The sequence below is a fragment of the Ustilaginoidea virens genome, chromosome 5, assembly GCF_000687475.1.
Source record: "Ustilaginoidea virens chromosome 5, complete sequence".
Classification (NCBI taxonomy): Eukaryota; Fungi; Ascomycota; class Sordariomycetes; order Hypocreales; family Clavicipitaceae; genus Ustilaginoidea; species Ustilaginoidea virens.
In genome coordinates, this window is record NC_057320.1 from 43,848 (window position 1) to 63,499 (window position 19,652).

Sequence of the window (19,652 nt, forward strand, 5' to 3'; positions counted from 1 at the left end):
GGGCGCTGAATAGATCTGCAATGGTGGTTCGCGCCATAGGAATGGTGCAGATGAATTCATTCAACGAGTCGGGTAATCTGACTAAATGCCGACACCAAGTCTGCGGGAAAAATGTTGAAGACGGCTTTTATAGCGTGGAATTGGATCCGTTGACATCAAGATGACCCAGACTTGTAACAATAATCAACAAACCCCTTCGAGGGTTTGCCCCAGTAGTTTGCTAGAGTCGAGTGTCAGTCTATCTGCGGTACCAAGTATTGAACGTGCGATTAGTACTTACGAAATGATACTGCTGCACCAGATGCACCGAGTACAGCAAATGATAATATGAAAACCATGACTGAGGTCCCACCATCTAAAGCCGCCGAGATCAAGTAGTTATAACGCAAAAAAACGTTAGGATATTTCCGACGAAGAAGCCACTGCGACGTGAATCCGACGATGAAGAACATCATCAGGGAAGAGTTGATTCCAACATTTAAATAGCACATGTAGAATAAAATGATGGGGGTGTTGACGTGATGGAGGCCCAGGTTGGGCCACTTTCGGTGGGCGAGCCACCAGGGTAGAGGCGCGAGAAAGCCAGGCAACATGGCCAGCGGAACCCACTGATACTTGCTACCGACGCTGAAGAGCTGATGCGGCAGACCGCCAAACGTGACGGATTGAGCGTTAAACTGCTGGGCTTGGTTACCTGACCAGATGTTGGTGCCTTGAACGCTGCGCAGGATATCAGCCTGGTTATCGATGATGCTGTTGGCGATGACGTAGTTGGCTATGGCACCAACCAAGGTCCCCAGCATTTGCATTGAGAAGGTGATCCGCGGCGCCAAGTGGCCGTACTGGGCAAGTTTAAGATCTTGCGCAAGCAGTTTGCCCTGCAGTAGTGCGTTGTACCCGTACAATGAAAAGTACATGTTGGCCACGGGGTATCCCGGCCGGATGTAGCCTCCAATCATCTGGACGATCGACTGAATGGTAAAAGGAACTCCCGTAGCACCTTGCATGGACCCGAGTATGACAAGAAGACAGTAGCCAACAAGGGCAGCAACCAAGAATCCCCACCACGGGAGTGTACTTTCAGCTTTGTAGACAACAATAAGACCGCAGGTAACTGAGAAGCAAAGAACGACAGCATACCACCAGTCAGGGCAGGGCTTGTAACACTTCATGAGGGCATAATGGGGATCATAATTGTCCTCCATTTCCTCTCGGCGGTTAGCGGCTGGGTTAGAAAGCCATCCGGGAAGGCCTCGTACCGAATCGCGTATACATTTCGGTTTTAGAAATGCAAAAGCAACCTTTATCTCGGCGGGGTACCAAAGAAACAGGTGAGTTACCGCTGCCGCAATACACATGTTAGTTAACAGAATGTTGAGGACGTTGGACGCCGAGAAGCTAGGCAAGCCCAATGAATTCACGGCATCCATGTTGATCTTGCCATCTGGGCCGATGGCGGCGGTCTGGTTCCATTGAACGGGACTCTCCGCACTCGAAGTGTTGGAAAAAATGAGCTGGGAGAGAAATGGATAGCTCATTGCATCCCAGACATTGTTGTAATAGATGCCCGCGAAAAGAATGACGCACCCACATACCCCGATGCCCTGACTAATCAGGCTACTGACTGGGAAATACAATGGCGACAGGCCTCCCGAGATGTATTGCCAGTCGAACGATAAAGAGAAGAGCCCCAATCCCTCATTGCCTTCGGCTCCGCCAAAGACATTGGTGAAGACGGTGCTGTTGCGATTCGCCAGGCAAAAGACGCTCACCCCAGTGAGCAACGGACATACCCACTGCGGGAAGAGTTCCCAGATGAAAATCGCTGCAAAGACATAGAGAAAAACGCGCAGCGGTTTTCTATTCTCTGGTAGCTTCAGATGGAGGCTCTCAAGCATGGAATTGATCGGCAAGTTTGCCGGCCATATCATGGCGCTGGGATACACCATGGTACGCCGCATGAGGCCAGCCATCCCGTATCCCAAATACTGCGACGAAATCAACATGAAGAATGCGAGCGCGGCATTCATCCTCTTGTTGTAGTAGAGCCTCTCTGCAGCCACGATTTCGAGGCCCAGTGCCGCAGAACTAGCCGAGCTTGCCATTATAATGATAGCAAGGTGCTCCTTGATGTTGAAGGACCCGGGATTGAGAAAGCTGCCCAGCCGGCCACCCCAGCGCGGGATAGCAAGCGACATGGCTTGCCCCAGAATGAAGGATATGACGGCCAGGAAGGTGGGTGGAATAGCGATGGACTGGGGCTTAAAATAATATATTCCGGATAATACACCCCCAAATATTGATAGGACGAGACCTGCATCTCGAGCAAATACAATCAGCCGATGTATAAAAATGGAAGCGGAAACGCCTACCAATGAGAACGGAGCGGAAAGTGATGGCTGGCAAGTTGGGATCATCCTGAAGATGAATCGTATGCGTAATGACATCAAATACCGATGCGGGTTTCCTGAGATTGTGGTTGGTACCGCCCGCAGCATCATTTATCTTGATATCCAGAGGAGCTTTATCGTTCTTTGTAGCATTCGTTTCATCATACTTGCTCTTGCCAATGGGTATTTCTCCAGAATATTCGTTCCCTTTCGGATTCATTGAGGCTGTATTCTTGAGGCTAGAATGGGCGGTTGCAGGGACGACAAGAGCCAAGCCGTGCTTGTTATGATAACTCCCGGCAAGACATTCCCAGTCAAGTCCGCTTATATATCTGCCGCGACCGAGCAGCGCACCACCCCACTTTAGGGACCTTATCATGCCGCAGGTGCATGAAATTGGTATCTATTGGGGGGGCTGAAGTGTGTATTACAATATATAGCCAATAGAATATCCTCGTGTTGCGGGTAGGAGGCGGCTGACGGATCGACAACCATTATACACCGATTCGGCGTGGCCAGTGTCATGCCATTGAGGACTTTGTTACATATGCTGAAACGGAAGAAAATAGCTCTCTGCCAAATCATCATCCGTTTTTTACAAGAAAGTGCCAAATGAACTTGAATCCAATCAACGCAGTATCGACACGGCCCCCAACTCCCATCCATTTCGCTAAAGAGACACGCTTGTTCCCCTGAAATCGACAGGAACAGACACAACAGGGGACCTATAGCCTCTATCATAGCGGACCGGAAACCTTCTCAACCCAGAGTTTCTCAAGAAGCAACCCAGTTTTGAGATACTGAAACAAACCATTCGCAAAAAGGGCATTCACGTCACGGTCTAGACGGATCTCCCCTTGAATCTGTGCTTCCACCCTGTGACCCAAGTTCCTACCTATGGAACCCATTCGATGGTGAACCGTTTCGTGCAATGTGCACAAACGGCCAATGACTTGTTTCGGCCGAATACAAGTACATTCTAGCATGGAATCCCTTGTAAACGAGCCATCCCAGAATCGCCGCAAGAATAGCGTCAAACTCGTCAATAATGCCCTTGTACTTGGGATCTGCTTGCGACCCTGCAAAACGTAAACGTTGGCCGAGCGAGAACCCTGGATTTCAGGAGGAGATAGCACGATCCAAACCGAAGGGCAAGTCCGTCCGCGGCCATAGAAAGATCCAGCGCTCCATACTGGTCGATGGGAGAAGTGGACCAGCTGGTTGTTATAAGCGACGCGAACGAGGTTTCTTCTCCAGGTTGGAGATTCTGGTCTCTAATTGATTCTTATAGATGCCGTCGCGTAGCAATGCAGAGGCTACCAGGCCGTGAACTGTCGGGCGGTCACCTGGCAAGGCATTATCTCTGGTGAAGTCTCCATGATCAAACGATATTTCGGCAGCGGTTGTATTTTAAGGATTGACGTAAAGGGGTAGGAGAGCGTCTAATTTTTCTGCAGCGGGAGGAATGCTCCTCAGATCCGCCAATAATTGTCTACTAAGTAGCTTGACGGGGAAGATATGTTGACACCTTATCGTTCAGAGCATCCACCAGTCAAGGACACAGGACCCAAACTGCAGTCAGCTATGCTCCTCTTTCCGCTCGCTGTATGTAGTAGTCTAGAATAACTACTCCTTCGTGAAGCACGGAAATTGCAAGTGCCTGCGGCAAAATGCACTAGTAGTAAGTCATAACCAGCAACCATAGCTATTGTCTTGGTGAAAGCTGTTTTTCTACCTCCCCCCATATGCAGTACTACAACTGTGTAATCTAATTACTGGCTTGTGGCTGTTGTACCAGTCCCTATATAAATAAAGGGCCTGCCGTAGGAGTTCGTGTGTGATGCGCATGCTGGTCAAGGCAAGACATCAAGAGTCAAAACAGGGGTATATCACAAATGAAGTTTAAATATATTAGTACGGTAAGCAATGGAGTATCACAGCTTACAAGCATCTAGTAAGTTCTGCTGCCCAATAACACTCCAGGTCCCTGGAACCAGACCATGAGGACCATACCAATCCTTGCGACAACACAAGATAGCAAAGGTTATAAACTCGACATTCAAGCAAATCTGAACGACAGCCATCTACGCCATGTAGGCACCAAGAGCGACCACAAAAACCATTATCGGAAGGGCAGCGTTGGTTCCAGCTCCAGCCTGGGAGGTAGTAGTCGTAGCGATGGCCGACGTCTTGGAAGCACTGGTGCCAGTTGTCGTGCCAGTTCTAAGAATTATGACGATGATCAGCCTTGTTGCGTCTAGCAAAGTCTAGGTTTCTGCGGTACCGCACGTACGTGGCTTTTCCCGTCGCTGCTGACGTTTTTGTCACAGTGGAGGTACCTGTGGTCGACGAAGTGCACTGAGCCCCAATGGCAAAGGCAACAATGAGCATAGCCGGGAACTTCATTTTTCTTCGTTTAAGTCTCACGAATATTCCGACAAGAGCGGTTGAAAGAGGGGGGCGTTTGTCTTGTTAGTATGCAAATTATATCGAAAGGGCAAAGATGGAAGCGACTTAATCACGACGAACTGCCGGATGGCTAACGAGGTTTATGTACTTGTTGGCAAAGGAGCAAACGTTCCTAGCAGCTGGGGCGGTAGCTGGCAGGAAAGGGATGAGTGATGATTCGAATTAAGCTCAGTTGCACGTGCACATGCAGCTTGAGGCCTGCGGCACCAGGTCCTCCTTTGCTCGGGTTTCTAACACTGGTGATAACTGACAGACCGTTATTAGAGTCGCCGGTCAGATGCATGCTGGCTATGGATCGTCCAATAATACGTGCGGGCATGGTGGGCAGCGAGGGGGGTGACGAGACAATAGACAAACACGGCCGGGCAGGATGGGGGTTTCGAGTTGCAGCACGGGCGCATGGATGATGGGAGACACACAGAGCGATAATGTTTGGGCGCTTCTCGTCAGGTCTAGCACGATGAGGGCAGACCACGGAGTACGCCTGGACCGACTAGTAAAGAAGAAAAGTCGGTGCGCTGGTCTGATATCACGAAGAGCGGGCGTGAGGCATGCAAGGATCAGCGGGCTGGTCCTCAGCCCAGTTATGGTGGATATTGATGACACAATGCTCCTGGTTCTCCCCATGTAGTGGCGCTGCACATTTCCAAGGTCCGAAGACTCGAGACTGGCTCGGAACATCACCGAGCACAAAGGTGGTCTGGGTTTCACGTTCAGCCGGGCTCATCGTAAGAGAACATCCAAGACACATAATAGTGACGACACGCTCGAAACGATGAGGTGCGCCCGACCCCTGTATCAGTGACAGCGTGGTAATGAGAAGCTGACAGTCAGTCGCAAAGGGACCCATGCAAGGGTATTCAAAAGGAGATGCACGGAGTAGCCATGGCCAGTTTGTCACTCAAAGAAGAGGCGCAGCCACTTGGTCGCTTCGATTGGCAAGTCTACTCCGTAGTTCGACTCTAACTCGGATGAAAGACGTATTGGACCAGGGAAGGCATGAAGCTGATGATGCTCGGGCATTCCATGGATGCAAAAAGGCTGCGGAATTGGGAGAATCACGACACCAGAGTCAACAAGGAGTCTGGTAGCCGCGGCACGTGACATGCACGCAGCGTCTCGCTCCAACCATCAATCGGGCCTATTGTTGCAGGGGATATCGTCTGGTTGGATTTGGGGCGATAATCGCTGAATTCCGCCTCGGCTACGCCCCTATGACCGCTGTAACGGCAGCCCCTACTCCCACTATATATAGCTCGTAAAAAGCGTGGCTCAGGGCTGCTGACCGAGCTATGTCTTTTCCTAAAGAGAATGGCCTGCGCAAGAATTTTGAGCACATTGCTGTTGGAAGGCTGATCGCATATAGTAGATGCCGCCGGGGACGTAGAGCGTCGCATATATAGCTCACAAGGCAACATCGTTAAGTGTGGACAATTCGCACCAAAAATCGGCACAAGGACCGGAAACCCCGCTGGTAGTACAAGTACGACACAAACAGGCGACTTATCTCTGGGATCAATCACGCAGGTGAAGAGATCAGATATGAGAATGATGCAATGAGCCGAACCCTGCTCAGAGTGGGACACGACGGACGCAGTCTGCTATGTGCCTACGGCGGCGGGAGGCAAGGCTTGAGTCGTGTAGAGATGACACCGGGTGTTGACTCGATTCCCGAAACTCGTCTCGAGTCCACTTATGCTCAGGCAGGTCGAGTCAGGGAGCAGAAGCTGCGCGTCGCTGACGGTGATACTTATACGAAAAGGCCGAAGAAATACTACCGGCAGGGCCAGGTTGTCAGAAAGGCGCTCCTTGGGGGCGTTACGCTGAGCGGTGTCCGCAAACTCGGCGTACACTTCACAGACACAAAGGGGAATGCGACGCACGTGTTTGACGGTAGAGAGGCTTGTCTCTCCAAGAAACTGGAATACGGCGATTTTGGGCTCCTAAGAGATGACGTGGCCGAGGGCCTGGGCGGCGATGTCCATCCCACTTAAGAAGGTACGTTCTTTGATGGACTTTGGCGGCGGCCTGCTACACTTTGGGGGCTGGTGGTATGATCCGCTGGTCCATCGCTTCACTATGCCAGACAATGTGCTCAGTTTGTCTTCGCTCCTCAGTCAGACGGGATGAATCGTCTTGCGTTGTCAAGGCTTAGCGAATAAGGGTCGATCATGGCAGACGCAGCCTTAATTAGATTACCCAGGGACTCACGTGATAGTGAGCCATTTTTTCTGTTTTCTTTTTTTTTTTAATTTTTTTTTTTTTCGTTTAGACCTGCGCTTATCAGATTTGCGGCGTCTGGTATGACCGCGATAGTGGCAGCTGGCTATTGGAAGCCGAGGGAGATCCTGGAAGGAGTGGAGTGCGTATCGGCCGGAAGTTACTCGGCTAGATCCACCTTCGCGGCTTCATCCGACCTGCCGTTGTGGAGTACAGGCCACAGCGGCTTTATCTCACTGAGCGGAGTTCACTCCCAGCCTTGATCACGGTCTTGTGCGCCATCCTCTTCTGACAGCACTTCGGCACAACTTGGACTATTAGTTCCCTGATATTCTGCTACCCAACCTGAGATTCCACATATAGTCTTCCTCAATCTCGACGATGATTATTTGTACTTCTAATTCAGGATAGTCAACCGGCACCCGAGGTCGAACGTAACGCTGTAATAGTCTATTCGAGTATAACTGCTTTCTGGGGTTATCTCTGGTGGTGGATGGCAGATTTAACTGTCCTGATCTATATAACCTTACTCCCCAGGCCAAATACTCGTTCCGCACAGTCATATCGCAAAAAACTTCAAGGCGACCTCCCTGACATATAGCTGTTGGTAAGTCAATTTTGCAAGCTATGGGCCGGCTGGCTGTGAGAACAGCGAGGTGGGTTTTGATATACTGATACTGTAGGTATCTCTTTGGATTGCTACCAGAGGGCCTTCGATCTAAATTCGGAGGGCCTGCTAAGGCGGTGGGCGGTATTTCACATCCAGGATGGAACATCAAGCTCCAAAGCTATTGGAGACTGCGAGATATTGAGTCTAGCTGTGGTCGGAAAGCTTAAAGCAACAGTCAAAATGATTGCCTCATGAAGCAGGAATTGACGTACAAAGATGCGTTTGTAGCTCCGGCAACGGAAGCGACGACTGCGCTGTTTGAGGATGTTGGTCCAGCCGCTCACCCCACAGCGACCAGTCTCCAGCAACCCTCCTGCTGCAGAAGACTCCATGTCTTTTCCCGCCCTGGACTCGAGCCGTGGTCCAGAAGTTCCTGATACCGACCTTACACAATTGAACGCCGTAAACGGCACCATGACGAGACTAGATGCGGTCATGCATGACAACATCAGAGCGGCATGTGGGGTAGTTCTAGCGCCGAGGCCAAAGATCTACCTATTTACCACCAAATAGAAGTGGCCTTGCACGTCGTTCCCGCTGTTTGACATCTCCGGGAGCTTCAAAGTACCTCCTCTCATTTGCCGCTACCGCTTCCCGCACCTATGTACTATTCTAATCCCTCGGCAAGATATTTTCGGATCTCTTGAATAGCCAGCTTGTCGCATATAGCCGACGACTGCTTAAACTCGAGTCCCTCGCCAGCTATAGGGCCTTTCCAGCCAGTGACTAACCCTCCCTTGGCAAGAGGATCGCCTAGCGGAGCACAAGCGTCAAAGTCGATGAGAACCGGCCGCCCATCGTCGTCGAACATAATGTTGGATGGACTAATGTCGTTATGCGCAAGCCCCAGCGAGTGCAGATGCTCGGCTGCCGCTTCAATCTGGTCCATGCAAGCCATCCGCTGCCCCAGAGTAAATTCGTCCGGCGACGCACGCTGACAACGGTCATCTATCGACTCGTTATACCTCTTGAGTGCCAGGCGCACGATCCGGCCCTCTTCCACAACACAGCCAAGATAGCTGGCTAGGTTGGGGTGCGGATTGTTCAAAACCTTCTCATAGATCATGGCTTCATTAAGCAGCCGCGAAGCTAGGTCGTCGCTGCCGTCCTGGTAGTGGCCTGGCTTGGGCGCCTTGAGGTATGGAGCTGGGCCGTTCCCTTGCTGCTGAGGCTCGTACCGGGTCAGCTCCTCAGTTGGGAACTCGGGGTATATTTTCTCCCTAGGAATGGGGCGAAGGAGCTTAATAAGTTCGTCGAATTTCGATAGGTCGGCTTGAACGCCGTCCTCAGGCCAGTCTTTGCGATGCTCTTGCCACTGGAGTCGACCGGACCAAGCATCGAAGCCGTCGTATACTTCGAAGCATAGGTAGCGATTCGACCGCCAGTCGAACTGTCGAGGGTCCTGTCCCGCTGGCAAGGTCTGGCCAGTTAGAACAGTAATAGAGCGTGGGTTTTGGGGTGTCATGTTGGTATAGCGCGCGGCGGCGGGACTGTAAAGCTGCGACTAGCAAAGGAATGAAGTCAAAGAGTGAAACCAACGATTGAAGCCAAGGGGAGAAAGCCTTGACCGATCGCAATATACTCGAGTACAACTTGATTGGGGATAAAGTTATTGGCTTGAATGTCTCGGACCCCGGAATCGGGATATTCTGTAAAATCGGGGCAGAGGCCAGGGTGCACCCAATCAGACAGCAGCCGCAGAAAAGCTGAATTCCAGCGGTCAACTCTGTTGGCTCTAACAAAAGCCCTGTGCCACCTTTTGATCCACGCAGCCATTCACCAAGCCCAAATCAAGATATGCACAACTGTCAAAGCAAAGAGTGTTGGTAATTGATCAAGACGATATGGGGCACGAAAAGCCACCAATAGCGGTGAGACTATTGACAAGAGGGGCAACACCCTAGGGGTGGTCAGTGCTAACCCACAAAGGAAACCGATTTGCAAATATAGGACCAACGCGATTCATAGCAGGTTCACCAGTCAACAAGCGATACCATTCATACCGTCAACAAATATCTCGCTTGTAAATCCTTCGGGGCTAGATAGAGAAAAACTCAAGAGGTCCAACCACGCACCCTACCTCCCCCACCAGTTATATCAACGACTAGAACCATTACCATCACATGCAATGCTACCGATTATAACATAGCGTACCATTTCAGTCACTCCTTGCCTCCTTTGTAATAATCTGACGACGGGCAGTTTTCCTGCTTGCAGTCCCTGCGATACAAGTCTCTTTCCCCTTTGGCGTTAATTTTCGATTCCCACGTGCAAGAGTTGACAAGAGTAGAAGTAGAACTTTCGATTCTAACCATGGCGGCTTTTCAAGGTGGGAAAAAGTAATGGTAGTTGTTCAAAGACGGGGGTCGAAAAGACTGGGGTTGAGTTGTGTCTCATCCATTTGCCCAAAGATCCAGGAGGATGACTGATTATATACTCTGCTGCAAGGGGCTTCTCAGTGCAATCCTCGCTGTGGATTTGGCGTACTTTTGCCTGTCCCAGCGATCGCCAACAGTGAAAAGCAAATCGTAAGCTACAGTTGAAGGCGTGCAACATATTACGGTCGCAAAGAAACGCCCGTGTGAGAGTTGGGCTTTTCTCATCTACTTCCTATTAAAGACAAGGAGGGAGAATCATAGCCAGAGGCTGGGGTATGCTGGCCGGTAGGCCATTCTATCGCTCAAGATACCAAACATTTTCAATATACCTCAAGCAGCCACATTCCCACGGCCCGATTGTCATTACCTATTTGATAAGGATGGTCACACAAATGCTTCGGTATAGCTGCTCTGTTGCGTAGTGCCGATTCACTACCCAGCGCGGAAATCACGCCGGTAATTCCTGCCAGCGTCGGCACAACCGCGCACCACACACACAGTGCCACATCACCCGTGCATTACATTTGCCAGCAAACATCGCGCAAATATTCTTTTCTCTTAGGATTACCAATATTCAAGTAAGCAAGAGCCCCTCCACTTTTTCCTATCGCCTATGGTATACCGATACCGGTGTGCACATCACATATATGACCTGTCACAGAGATTCCTTCGAGTGGACAAGTATCCCAGCTCCTCACACATGTCAAAAGCGTAGGGGTGAGTCGCAGTTTATAAAGCCCAATAAATAAATCCGCACTTAGTCAGGCGTCACATTTTGGTTCAAAAACCTGTCTATGCACTCGTGTCGTTCTAATGATCGTGTTCTCCATGTCTGGCCTCCTTCAACAGCCGCCTTAGTTAGTACAACAAGGAAACAACAGGACCCTAAGCTTTGCGGTTGAGGAAGGGCGAGAGACATTATGAACAATGCTGACGACGGAGACAGAACGGCACCTTTCGCGTGATTTCGCCGTCGTCCAGCTTGCGGTACATACATAGGCAGCCGACCGCCAACATCGGACGAGAGAGGCACAGCAGCAAATCTCCTTGACAGTAAACATTACAAAATACCAAGCCGCACCACCATTTATGTAGATTAAATTCTGCAACTGAGCAGTGTGATTAAAGGTACGGTGAACCCAATCGCCCGAATATTCTCTCCTCCGTCGCCAAGTGTCAGTGCTCTTCACCTGGGCCGTGTCATCAGGTACGCCTTTTACCCTCCTGTATCGCCGTAGAATAATAAACACGACTGCCAGACGGCATGTCGTCTCTGGCGTAAACTCAACTCAAAAGAGGCACATGCGCTAGTTAGCCATCCCTTGCATCATCCCTTCCCAGCGTACCTGCCGCAGTAATGATAAATATATAATTCCACCTGGCAAGCGCCAATAGTAGACGGCATCGACATGGCACCTGATGTTCGAATCTTTTATTAGTTCATGCCCAATATGCACAGTGGGGTAGTAAGTAGAGGCAACCTACTGCGAAGACTCATCCAAATCATAGCCCAGGTACCACGCCATACAAGTACAGCTTTCACACTCGTCCTGTTCTTCTGATAGATACTCGCATAGCATTCTTGTTCTTTACTGTCCCAGACTGCCATACTTTCCAGCCCTGAAATATTAAGTGCAGCTAAACTAACCTTCTGTAATAATGTAGAAATCTCGTTTGAGGAACTTTCTTGGTCGATAAGTAATGCTGATTTAGGCTGATCATATCAATCCTCCAAAAGCGGGTTTTTTATTTACGAGATTTAGCAATAGTTCTTGGACAACAGACACTGACTTTATTTAAGTGCTAGTAAGTACCCAACCTACAGGCAATATATCAACGTACCCTTCAAAACACAAGGTTCCACAGCGAGTTGTCAACACCCCATGACTCATAGGCTATACTCTTCAGCCGAGGGAGTATTTCCCGCAAGAGTTAGGCTCCTTTTGAAGAAATATGACTTCCAACTTATCGACAGACTAAAAATCCCGTAACCGCATCAACTTTCGGGATATCCTTTGGAAGGTTGAAGCAGAGAATTCGTCAAACAGCTCGTGCAGGAGGGGTGTTGACCTTCTAGCCATCAACCCAGCCATGCCTCGGGTCATGTCATCGCTGCCTGCCTAAATTTTTGACAATTTCATATTCAAGTCTAACGTGGTGACCTTTAAACCAGTGTTCCGAGTCGCGTGGTGAATAGGGGCGCAACTCCAACGTCAAGCGACCTGCAGGTTGCCAGGGCTTAGGAATACAAAAGAGCTTTGGTACAGAAGGTCTAATAATAAAGCTTTTCCGATATACTCAAGGCATCGATTCGGCGTTTAACAGAAGCGGCCGGTATATCTTGGAAGCTCAATGCTGGGGCAAATCTACTGGTCAGCAGCCTGAAGTCGTTGGGAGAGTGTGTATTCAAATTTTCCTGGGCATAACACCAGTAATACAAGTCGGCGCAAGTGGCTTGCTTCGATGGTGGTCTGCCACTCTTCGCAGTTAGCCGCGCGAGATGCCCAGCCGCAATGCCTCTGGCGTACGATTTCCTCCAAGATCATACGACGGATCTCTGCGGGCAAAATCCAGGCAGAAATGTTAACATCTCTTCATTCTCTTTGTCATTTCGAGATAAAAGCTTTCCAGGTGGTAATTGCGACGGTGGAAGTGGTGAAAATGGCGAAAACGAGGATGAAAGTGGTGTGTAAGGGAAATGAAAAGGAAAAAGGCCAACAGGCTGATGAACAGACAGAAGATTTCAAGATCTGGCTTTTCCGCATCAAATCAGGGCAGGGCCTAGCCGTCAGCCGCAGCGGCGCCTTCGACAACGACCAGTAAGTCCAACTGCTTTTTCTCGGTGTACTTGATAATACCCTTGACTCCCACCTGTATGGTACTTGAAGGAAATAAACGATGGGCCGTCGAATCAAGCAAAGCGCCTGCTTTATTTCTTTAGAATGTCCCTCCAGACAATTTCGACCAACCTTTGTTTCACGGGGGTACTTACATTGCCATTTGGTTCACATGATTTGTCTGTACTGTTCATAAATAAACTACCATGGGGTAGTAGGTTACCCATCGGCTTGTCAAACTCGCCAGCCCTATTTCTATAGAAAGAGAGTCAGACGTCAGTTTACTAGCCAACAGCTATTCTTATCCCATTCGGCGATCCGACTAAAGTGGCTTTTATTTGTTCCGAATGGGAAGAATCTCGTCTTTTCGTCACGATGGGCATCGTGTTAGGAAAGAGAGGAGAAGCAGAACGAGTACAAGAAAGCCACCACGACTGGCGATTAGTGACTCGAAAAGTCCACCAGAAGAGCGCGATACAAACGTGTCAGGGGATGAAATTCGGCAAGTGTGGCATCGCAACCGGGCATCGAGGCTCTCTATGTCATTCCACGCCGCAACACAGATGATGTACCTAATGTCGGAAATCTGAATGAAAAACTACGAAGACCCTTCTTTCCGGGAGATAGATAATAGCGATGACTGCAGCTCTTCCGCCTTAGTCAAAGGGCATGTGCGAGATGCGGCTCTTGCATCGACACGGTGGAGACATAACCGTTACCTTCCTTCTGGTTAGTTAAAAATCGATCGGGAATTAGTGAATAAAATAGTAAAGTAGCGCTACGCCATACTCTACTAGTCTATAGTGCACTATAAAATATACCTAGGCGGAAAGATTCTGCTTTATAAAAGCGGTAAGAAACCGAAACTCTGCCACGCTTTTAAGCAGAAGCCCGCTGTAGACGAAAAGCTCTCCGCAGACGGCCCCCGGATAAAAAAAAGGGTTTTATTAAAAATATTTAAGTATTTGAAATATTATTATTTTATGGTGTGGCGTGTTGTGTCGCGTTGCGTTGTGTTATTGCGGTATAATAAGATGGTGTAAAAAAAGGCAGAAAATAAGGCAGATAAGAGCCACTACTAAAAGACTATACTAGCAGCTATTTACATCACTATATTAGATCAAAATTACAGTATTACCCAACTTACGGCTCCTTTACTCCTGCTTATCGCTAGCGTTGGCTTTCTTTTCCGCAGCGGCAGCTTCGGCGTCGTGAGCTGCGATGCCGAGCTGTGTTGTATCCCAGCCCTGGCTCTCCAAGTAATCTCGGAATCGCACATTCTCATCCGCGATCGTGTCCTGTCCAATGTTGGGGATGAAAAAGAAGACAATAATAGCCGAAAGAATGCAGAGACTAGAGGCAACCCAGAAAGGGTACTGAGCCGACTCCACCTCGTTCCCTCCAGCAGCCCTGATGTATGGGAAAACAAGAGTCCCGACAAAGGCGCCAATCTTGCCCATGGCGGCAGCAAGACCATAGTATCGGCCACGCACGCCCGTCGCGCACGTCTTGGCAGCCAAGAGGCCAATGTTGTTGCCGGGTCCGAGTTCGCCTAAGGACAAGAAGATGCCATACACGATGGCGAAGGCGGCAATATTTGTGGAAATCTTTTCATAGACCCCAGCCATGATGAATCCCACAACAGACTGGGCGGTGACGCCGAGAACGAGGGTATGTTTAGGTCCGAGCTTGTCACTGATAAAGGAGCCGATGATGGATCCAGGAAGGTAAAACAGATTGATGACGGTGTTCCATCCGAAAACGGTAGTCAAAGGAGCGGTGTTATTGTAGATGCCGCTGAGGATAGACGACGAATAAATACCGAAGGCGTACACGGAGAACTGCGGCAACCCGTCGTTAGAACCACACCGGAGGGCTAAAGGCAAGCGCGCCATAGACTCACGTTGTAGAGGAACCAGACCATGCTGACACAGAGCAGTCTGAACCAGTAGAACTTTAGGACGAGCCAGTAGGGGGTTTTCTTGCGCATCGCCTCGCGGCTGAATTCTTCGGGTTCCTTGAGGCGAAATCGCAGCACGAGAAGGACCAGAGGAAAGGCGACGCCAATGCCCAAGCTCGTCCTCCAGATGGTGCTGTAGTTTGTGTTTTGGGCAGCCGCGGCAATCACATCTGCCAACTGTGAGCACTCGAGCAGCCAAACGCGGGGAACAAGTCGACTCACAGGGCAGAAAGGCTCCAAATACAAAACCAACGTCAATCATGGTATTGGTGAACAGAATGAACCATCTGTGCCGTGTGCCCTTTTTGAGACCACTGGTCGACTCGGCGCATCCAACACTACCAGCGGGGTATTCGCCTTGGTGAAACGATTAGTTCCTGAAACCTGCAGCTGCAGCAGTCGAGCTGTGGTGTCGTACCTCCGATACCGATGCCTACAAAAAACCTCCACGCCGCAAGCATGTTGAACATGCCGATAGCGTCGCCCTTGTAGTACGAAGCCGCAGCAAGAGCTGTGAAGACGATGAGAATAACCGTCGACGCCACCAGGGAATTCGATCGCGACCAGCCGTCAGATAGGTACCCAAAGACCAATTGTCCGACAACGGTGCCGGCAAACGCAATGTCGGCGACGTACTTGGCGGCTTCGGAATCTCTGTACAGGGAGCCATACTGAATGCCGAGCACGGTGTTTACAGAACCAATAACCTGGTGAACCCGTCAGCGCCAGCAGATGATTCAGCCCATGAAAGCCCGACGAACATTGTTGATGTACCCATCAGAGAAGAGACCGGCGCCGCAAGCAAACACGGGAAGAGCAGCCTTCCAAAAACTCGGACGCTGCGCCTGCTCCTCAACCAGACTGGGCTCTTGGAGCTTGACGTCCTGGATGTCGGCCTCTTTGGTGGGCTGGATTTCCATGGTCAGATACGTCGGAGGAGAAGCCCACAGAAGATGGCGAGACAAAGGACCTCGAAACGCAAGAGTGACAATACTCCGGACTTTGAAAGATGGCGCCGGGGGAAGGGGGCTGGCTCGATCTTATACGATGGGAGAAGGCACCCCACCGTTCATGTTTCGAGGCGATTCGACTGGCTGTAAGAGTGGGCTTCTTCTGATCTGCTCCATCTCAACTCCTCGGGCGATGGACGAAAAAAAAAAAAAACAAAGGTTCCCGGTGGGGAAGACGAGGCAAAGTGGAAACCGTGGTACGGGCCAGCGGAACGCGGCGGCTGGCAGTAGCTGCGATGTGACCAACACTGAAGTAAAGCCATGTGCAGGAAGGGGGGGGGAAGGAGCTGAATCTTCTTCTGAAAAGAGGCCGGCGACTCTCATCCAGGCTTTGATTCGCCGTTCGCTGGTAATTCGTCTGGATGTCTGCCGTAGGGCGTCGCGTCGACGATGACGCAGCAGAATGGAAAAAAGTCTGGTTGCTTCGATCGTGAAAAGGTCAGGCAGTACAGCGCTGTGATTGGTCAATTCATGCCCCCTGTCGCCGAGCCGTCAGTGTCCACTGGTCACATGCAGGCGCGCTTAAATGTGGATGCCGGTGCCACTGGATAGAACAAAACAATAAATTGGCCGGGGCCTTTTGCACGCATTGTGTTGACGTTTTGGTCGCGTTTTTCCCCCTGAATTCCCGTCACATGTCATACCTTAAGGTAGCCGGCTTGACTCCAGTCTAGTGCAAAGCCCCAGCCTGCATCCGACTTTCCCGATTTTCGTCGTCATTATCAAGTAAAGTCTTAAGCTCCTGTTTGTGTCAGCCGCCTACATGCCATGATTTGCTTTAGTCAGCCAGCCCTTTGTTCTGAATCAGGCCCACGCTAGGGCCAGCAGGGATTACTATCTTTCCCCGGTCAGTCGACTGCTGGATTGCACGTGGCGCACCTGTAGATATTCAGCATGAGAGATGGCATTTGCAATAACTCGTCGTTGGATCGATATAACGAGAATCACTGACCTAAGTGCATTGCAACTGCATCGAAAGGGCGAAGAGTGCGACTTGCTTCGTTGCCTCATTATGATGAGGAGCTCCCGGCTTAGCCACCAACTCGCAAGTTGAAGGCTCCATTAGGACTTTATGTAAAATCTTGATAAGCGAAATAGTCAATTAACCCCGCATAATGTACGGAGTATAATGGGTCATCTTATCCAATACCGGATAACTAGGACCGAAATGTAATAAGTATTCACACCACCTTTATGCAAAGCTACCTCTTGTTTTGGATAATTCTTTCGTGCTTCCCAGGCCTTAACGGTTTGAGTGTTCCGTTGTTTCCCCGTCGTCCTAATAAAGGCGGCCTGGGCTGTTGAAGGAGGCAAGACACAGATACCGAAAAAGGTTATTGGGAGAGCATAAACATGCAGCAACCGACAGCAACAAACTCGGCCCCAGCAGAAGAGGTACCTTTCCGCGCTTTCATCTTTGTCCTGTTTTTCACACATAGGTAGTTCTTATCGCGCGCAGACTATCTAAATTATCGTGCTCGTAGACCCTTAAATTGTAGGAACTGAAAAGTATATGGAGATGAACACTTATTAATTTATTGCGCATATGGGAAATCAAGAAAAATCACTTTATATGGAGAGGTAGTCCGTGGAATATGATCGACATACTCTCAATTCAAAGCGACCACTGCACCTGCGAACCGTGGCGGCCTCAATATCACGATTACCCCAACACTACAAGACACGACTGATTATCAGATAGCGAAAGAGCCTGACATGGTACGGCGTGCAATGGTCAATCTCATCTACGATCTTTACACAGGAGTCGTCTCTGAGATTGCTATAACTCGGACCGTGCAAGCCAGCAACATGACCTGGAAAGTGAGGCGTGATGTGGCGAACAGGGACCGGCTTTCCTTGCTAGAGAATGGCTTTTCTGAGTAGTTAGTTATCTCTGTTCAAAATCCTGACCTCCATCCACACCGAGCCTCGGAGGCGGCACCCTTGCCATGGCATCTCTTGAGGCTCTAGCCGCAGCACTAGCAGCAAATATACGCACACCCCAAGCGAACGGTGCTGAATCCAAAGTTTATCGAGGGAGGTGTCACTAGCTGACTACCTGATGATTCTAATCTCAATGCAGTTGAAATTTTCGTCCAGTTGCGAGATAGTTTGAGGGTTGATGGCTACAGTTGTATTATAGAGAAAAAGCACAGGCAATTTTACATGATTAAGCATAGATATAATGGCGCTTGGGAAGTATCATCGCTGCACCTGTTCTTTCTTTTAATCTTCTAACCGTCGAAATCGAATCTGCAGCGGAGTCCTGTGACGATGGCAAGTCATGAGACGAAGACAGAGAGCAGCCACCGTACCACAGAGCCAGCAAAGAGGGTTCCTTTTCAAGAGATTCGGAGGTAATTGTGAACTAATTGCAGACCGCACTTACGTTGATACAGATTTCTTTCTCGAGATTGACTTAAGCGGCCGGATGTTCTTCAAACGCGCCCTGAAATACGAAACGATCTATCCTTTGCTAAGAATGCGAAGTATAATACGATGAAAAAGACCGAAACTTGGTAATTAAAAAACGCCAGGACGCCGTTTCATCTGTCGATTTTCAGTATCGAGGGGGTCTTGCACCGCCCAACACCAGGGGAAATTTACCCTGCCGGGGGGGGGGGTCTTGACTTGAACAGTTCGTGTATAGAAACGGCTCGCCATTCCGGGACTTATATAAATAGACTCTAGCACTTAATACGTCTGTATAATTAGAAAGCCGAAGTATCGAAATAGCAGCCATCCACTTCTCCTTATTGTGTGTCGCTTGGGCCAGTATATAGCCACTGCGAAATGTGGGCCGATGATGTGAATAAGTTGCCCGCTGCCGAAGTTCGCACTATCTCATCCAGTCCCTCGATGAAGAGAAAACCAACGCTCCATGAATGCCATGTAAATGAGCACTTTGCAAGGCAATGCCTATGCTGAACGATTCAAGTTCCACACACCTCGTTAGGGAACTAGCGCTTGATCGATCATACCTATGCTCTTGTAGAACGAAAGCATTACTTCTTATTCCGACATATTAGTGCATTGCATGTGGTAAAATCTATAGCTATTAATACCATAAATTCTTCTTAACTTCTCCTGAGTCGTATTGATCCATGTTGTTCACATCATATTTTAAGGACAAGTATACTAAATGCAATGCACTATTCTTACATTGTCGCGGACAACTGGAGTGAAAATCGTTAAAAAAAAAGTAATTTATATGGGTTATATGATGCTGATCTTTGTTATAGCTCTTCCATTCATTAATTTCATAATTTAGTTTGAAATACCTGGGTAATACTTTGGCGGCGGAGATCTAAGTGGTCCTGTAGCTCAGTGCTACATATCCAATGTAGAGTTTATCCACGTTGCGTACAGTAGTTCCTGAGTTGAGTAGCGTTGTAGTGCTATTGCTGCCATCTCTTAGCTTGCGCCAAAATCTACTGCAAAAAGAATTCAAGACTATTTATGGCACTAGTAGGCTGGTACGTTCGCTGCTAAAATTAGGCATAGCGGCTCACTTTGCCGGCAACGAAATTCCCTCTATTCCAACAGAAACCTATTGTGATGTGAAATAATATGTATCTACTAAATCATAACGAGAATAGAAAATCCTCCGTCGCGCTTTTCAGTGCCTGTACTAATATAAATGAAGGCATTCCCCGGCCCGGGTGTTCTGCTGCTCAGTACCCTCACAGGAATTGTTTATCATTAGAATTGATCCAAA

General features: G+C 49.3%; 5 protein-coding genes across 5 annotated transcripts; 1 reads left to right on the plus strand and 4 right to left on the minus strand.

The window, feature by feature from the left end:
- Positions 1–155: 155 nt before the first annotated feature.
- On the minus strand, positions 156–2,610 carry UV8b_06039 (uncharacterized protein; the record flags this gene model as incomplete). Its single annotated transcript, XM_043143536.1, has 3 exons — positions 156–220; positions 281–2,314; positions 2,373–2,610. The coding sequence occupies 3 exons, from the start codon at positions 2,608–2,610 to the stop codon at positions 156–158; spliced, it is 2,337 nt and encodes a 778-aa protein (XP_042999471.1).
- A 1,864-nt stretch (positions 2,611–4,474) lies between these two features.
- Positions 4,475–4,796, minus strand: UV8b_06040 (uncharacterized protein; the record flags this gene model as incomplete). The annotated part of the gene is made up of 2 exons (XM_043143537.1): positions 4,475–4,613; positions 4,684–4,796. 2 exons carry the CDS (start codon positions 4,794–4,796, stop codon positions 4,475–4,477), a joined length of 252 nt encoding a protein of 83 aa, XP_042999472.1.
- Positions 4,797–6,415: 1,619 nt separating this feature from the next.
- UV8b_06041 (uncharacterized protein) lies at positions 6,416–6,853 on the plus strand (the record flags this gene model as incomplete). The annotated part of the gene is made up of 1 exon (XM_043143538.1): positions 6,416–6,853. One exon carries the CDS (start codon positions 6,416–6,418, stop codon positions 6,851–6,853), a length of 438 nt encoding a protein of 145 aa, XP_042999473.1.
- A 1,503-nt stretch (positions 6,854–8,356) lies between these two features.
- UV8b_06042 (uncharacterized protein) lies at positions 8,357–9,214 on the minus strand (the record flags this gene model as incomplete). Its single annotated transcript, XM_043143539.1, has 1 exon — positions 8,357–9,214. The coding sequence occupies one exon, from the start codon at positions 9,212–9,214 to the stop codon at positions 8,357–8,359; it is 858 nt and encodes a 285-aa protein (XP_042999474.1).
- Positions 9,215–14,118: 4,904 nt separating this feature from the next.
- Positions 14,119–15,844, minus strand: UV8b_06043 (uncharacterized protein; the record flags this gene model as incomplete). Its single annotated transcript, XM_043143540.1, has 5 exons — positions 14,119–14,805; positions 14,868–15,094; positions 15,147–15,281; positions 15,343–15,631; positions 15,686–15,844. 5 exons carry the CDS (start codon positions 15,842–15,844, stop codon positions 14,119–14,121), a joined length of 1,497 nt encoding a protein of 498 aa, XP_042999475.1.
- Between the last annotated feature and the right edge of the window lie 3,808 nt (positions 15,845–19,652).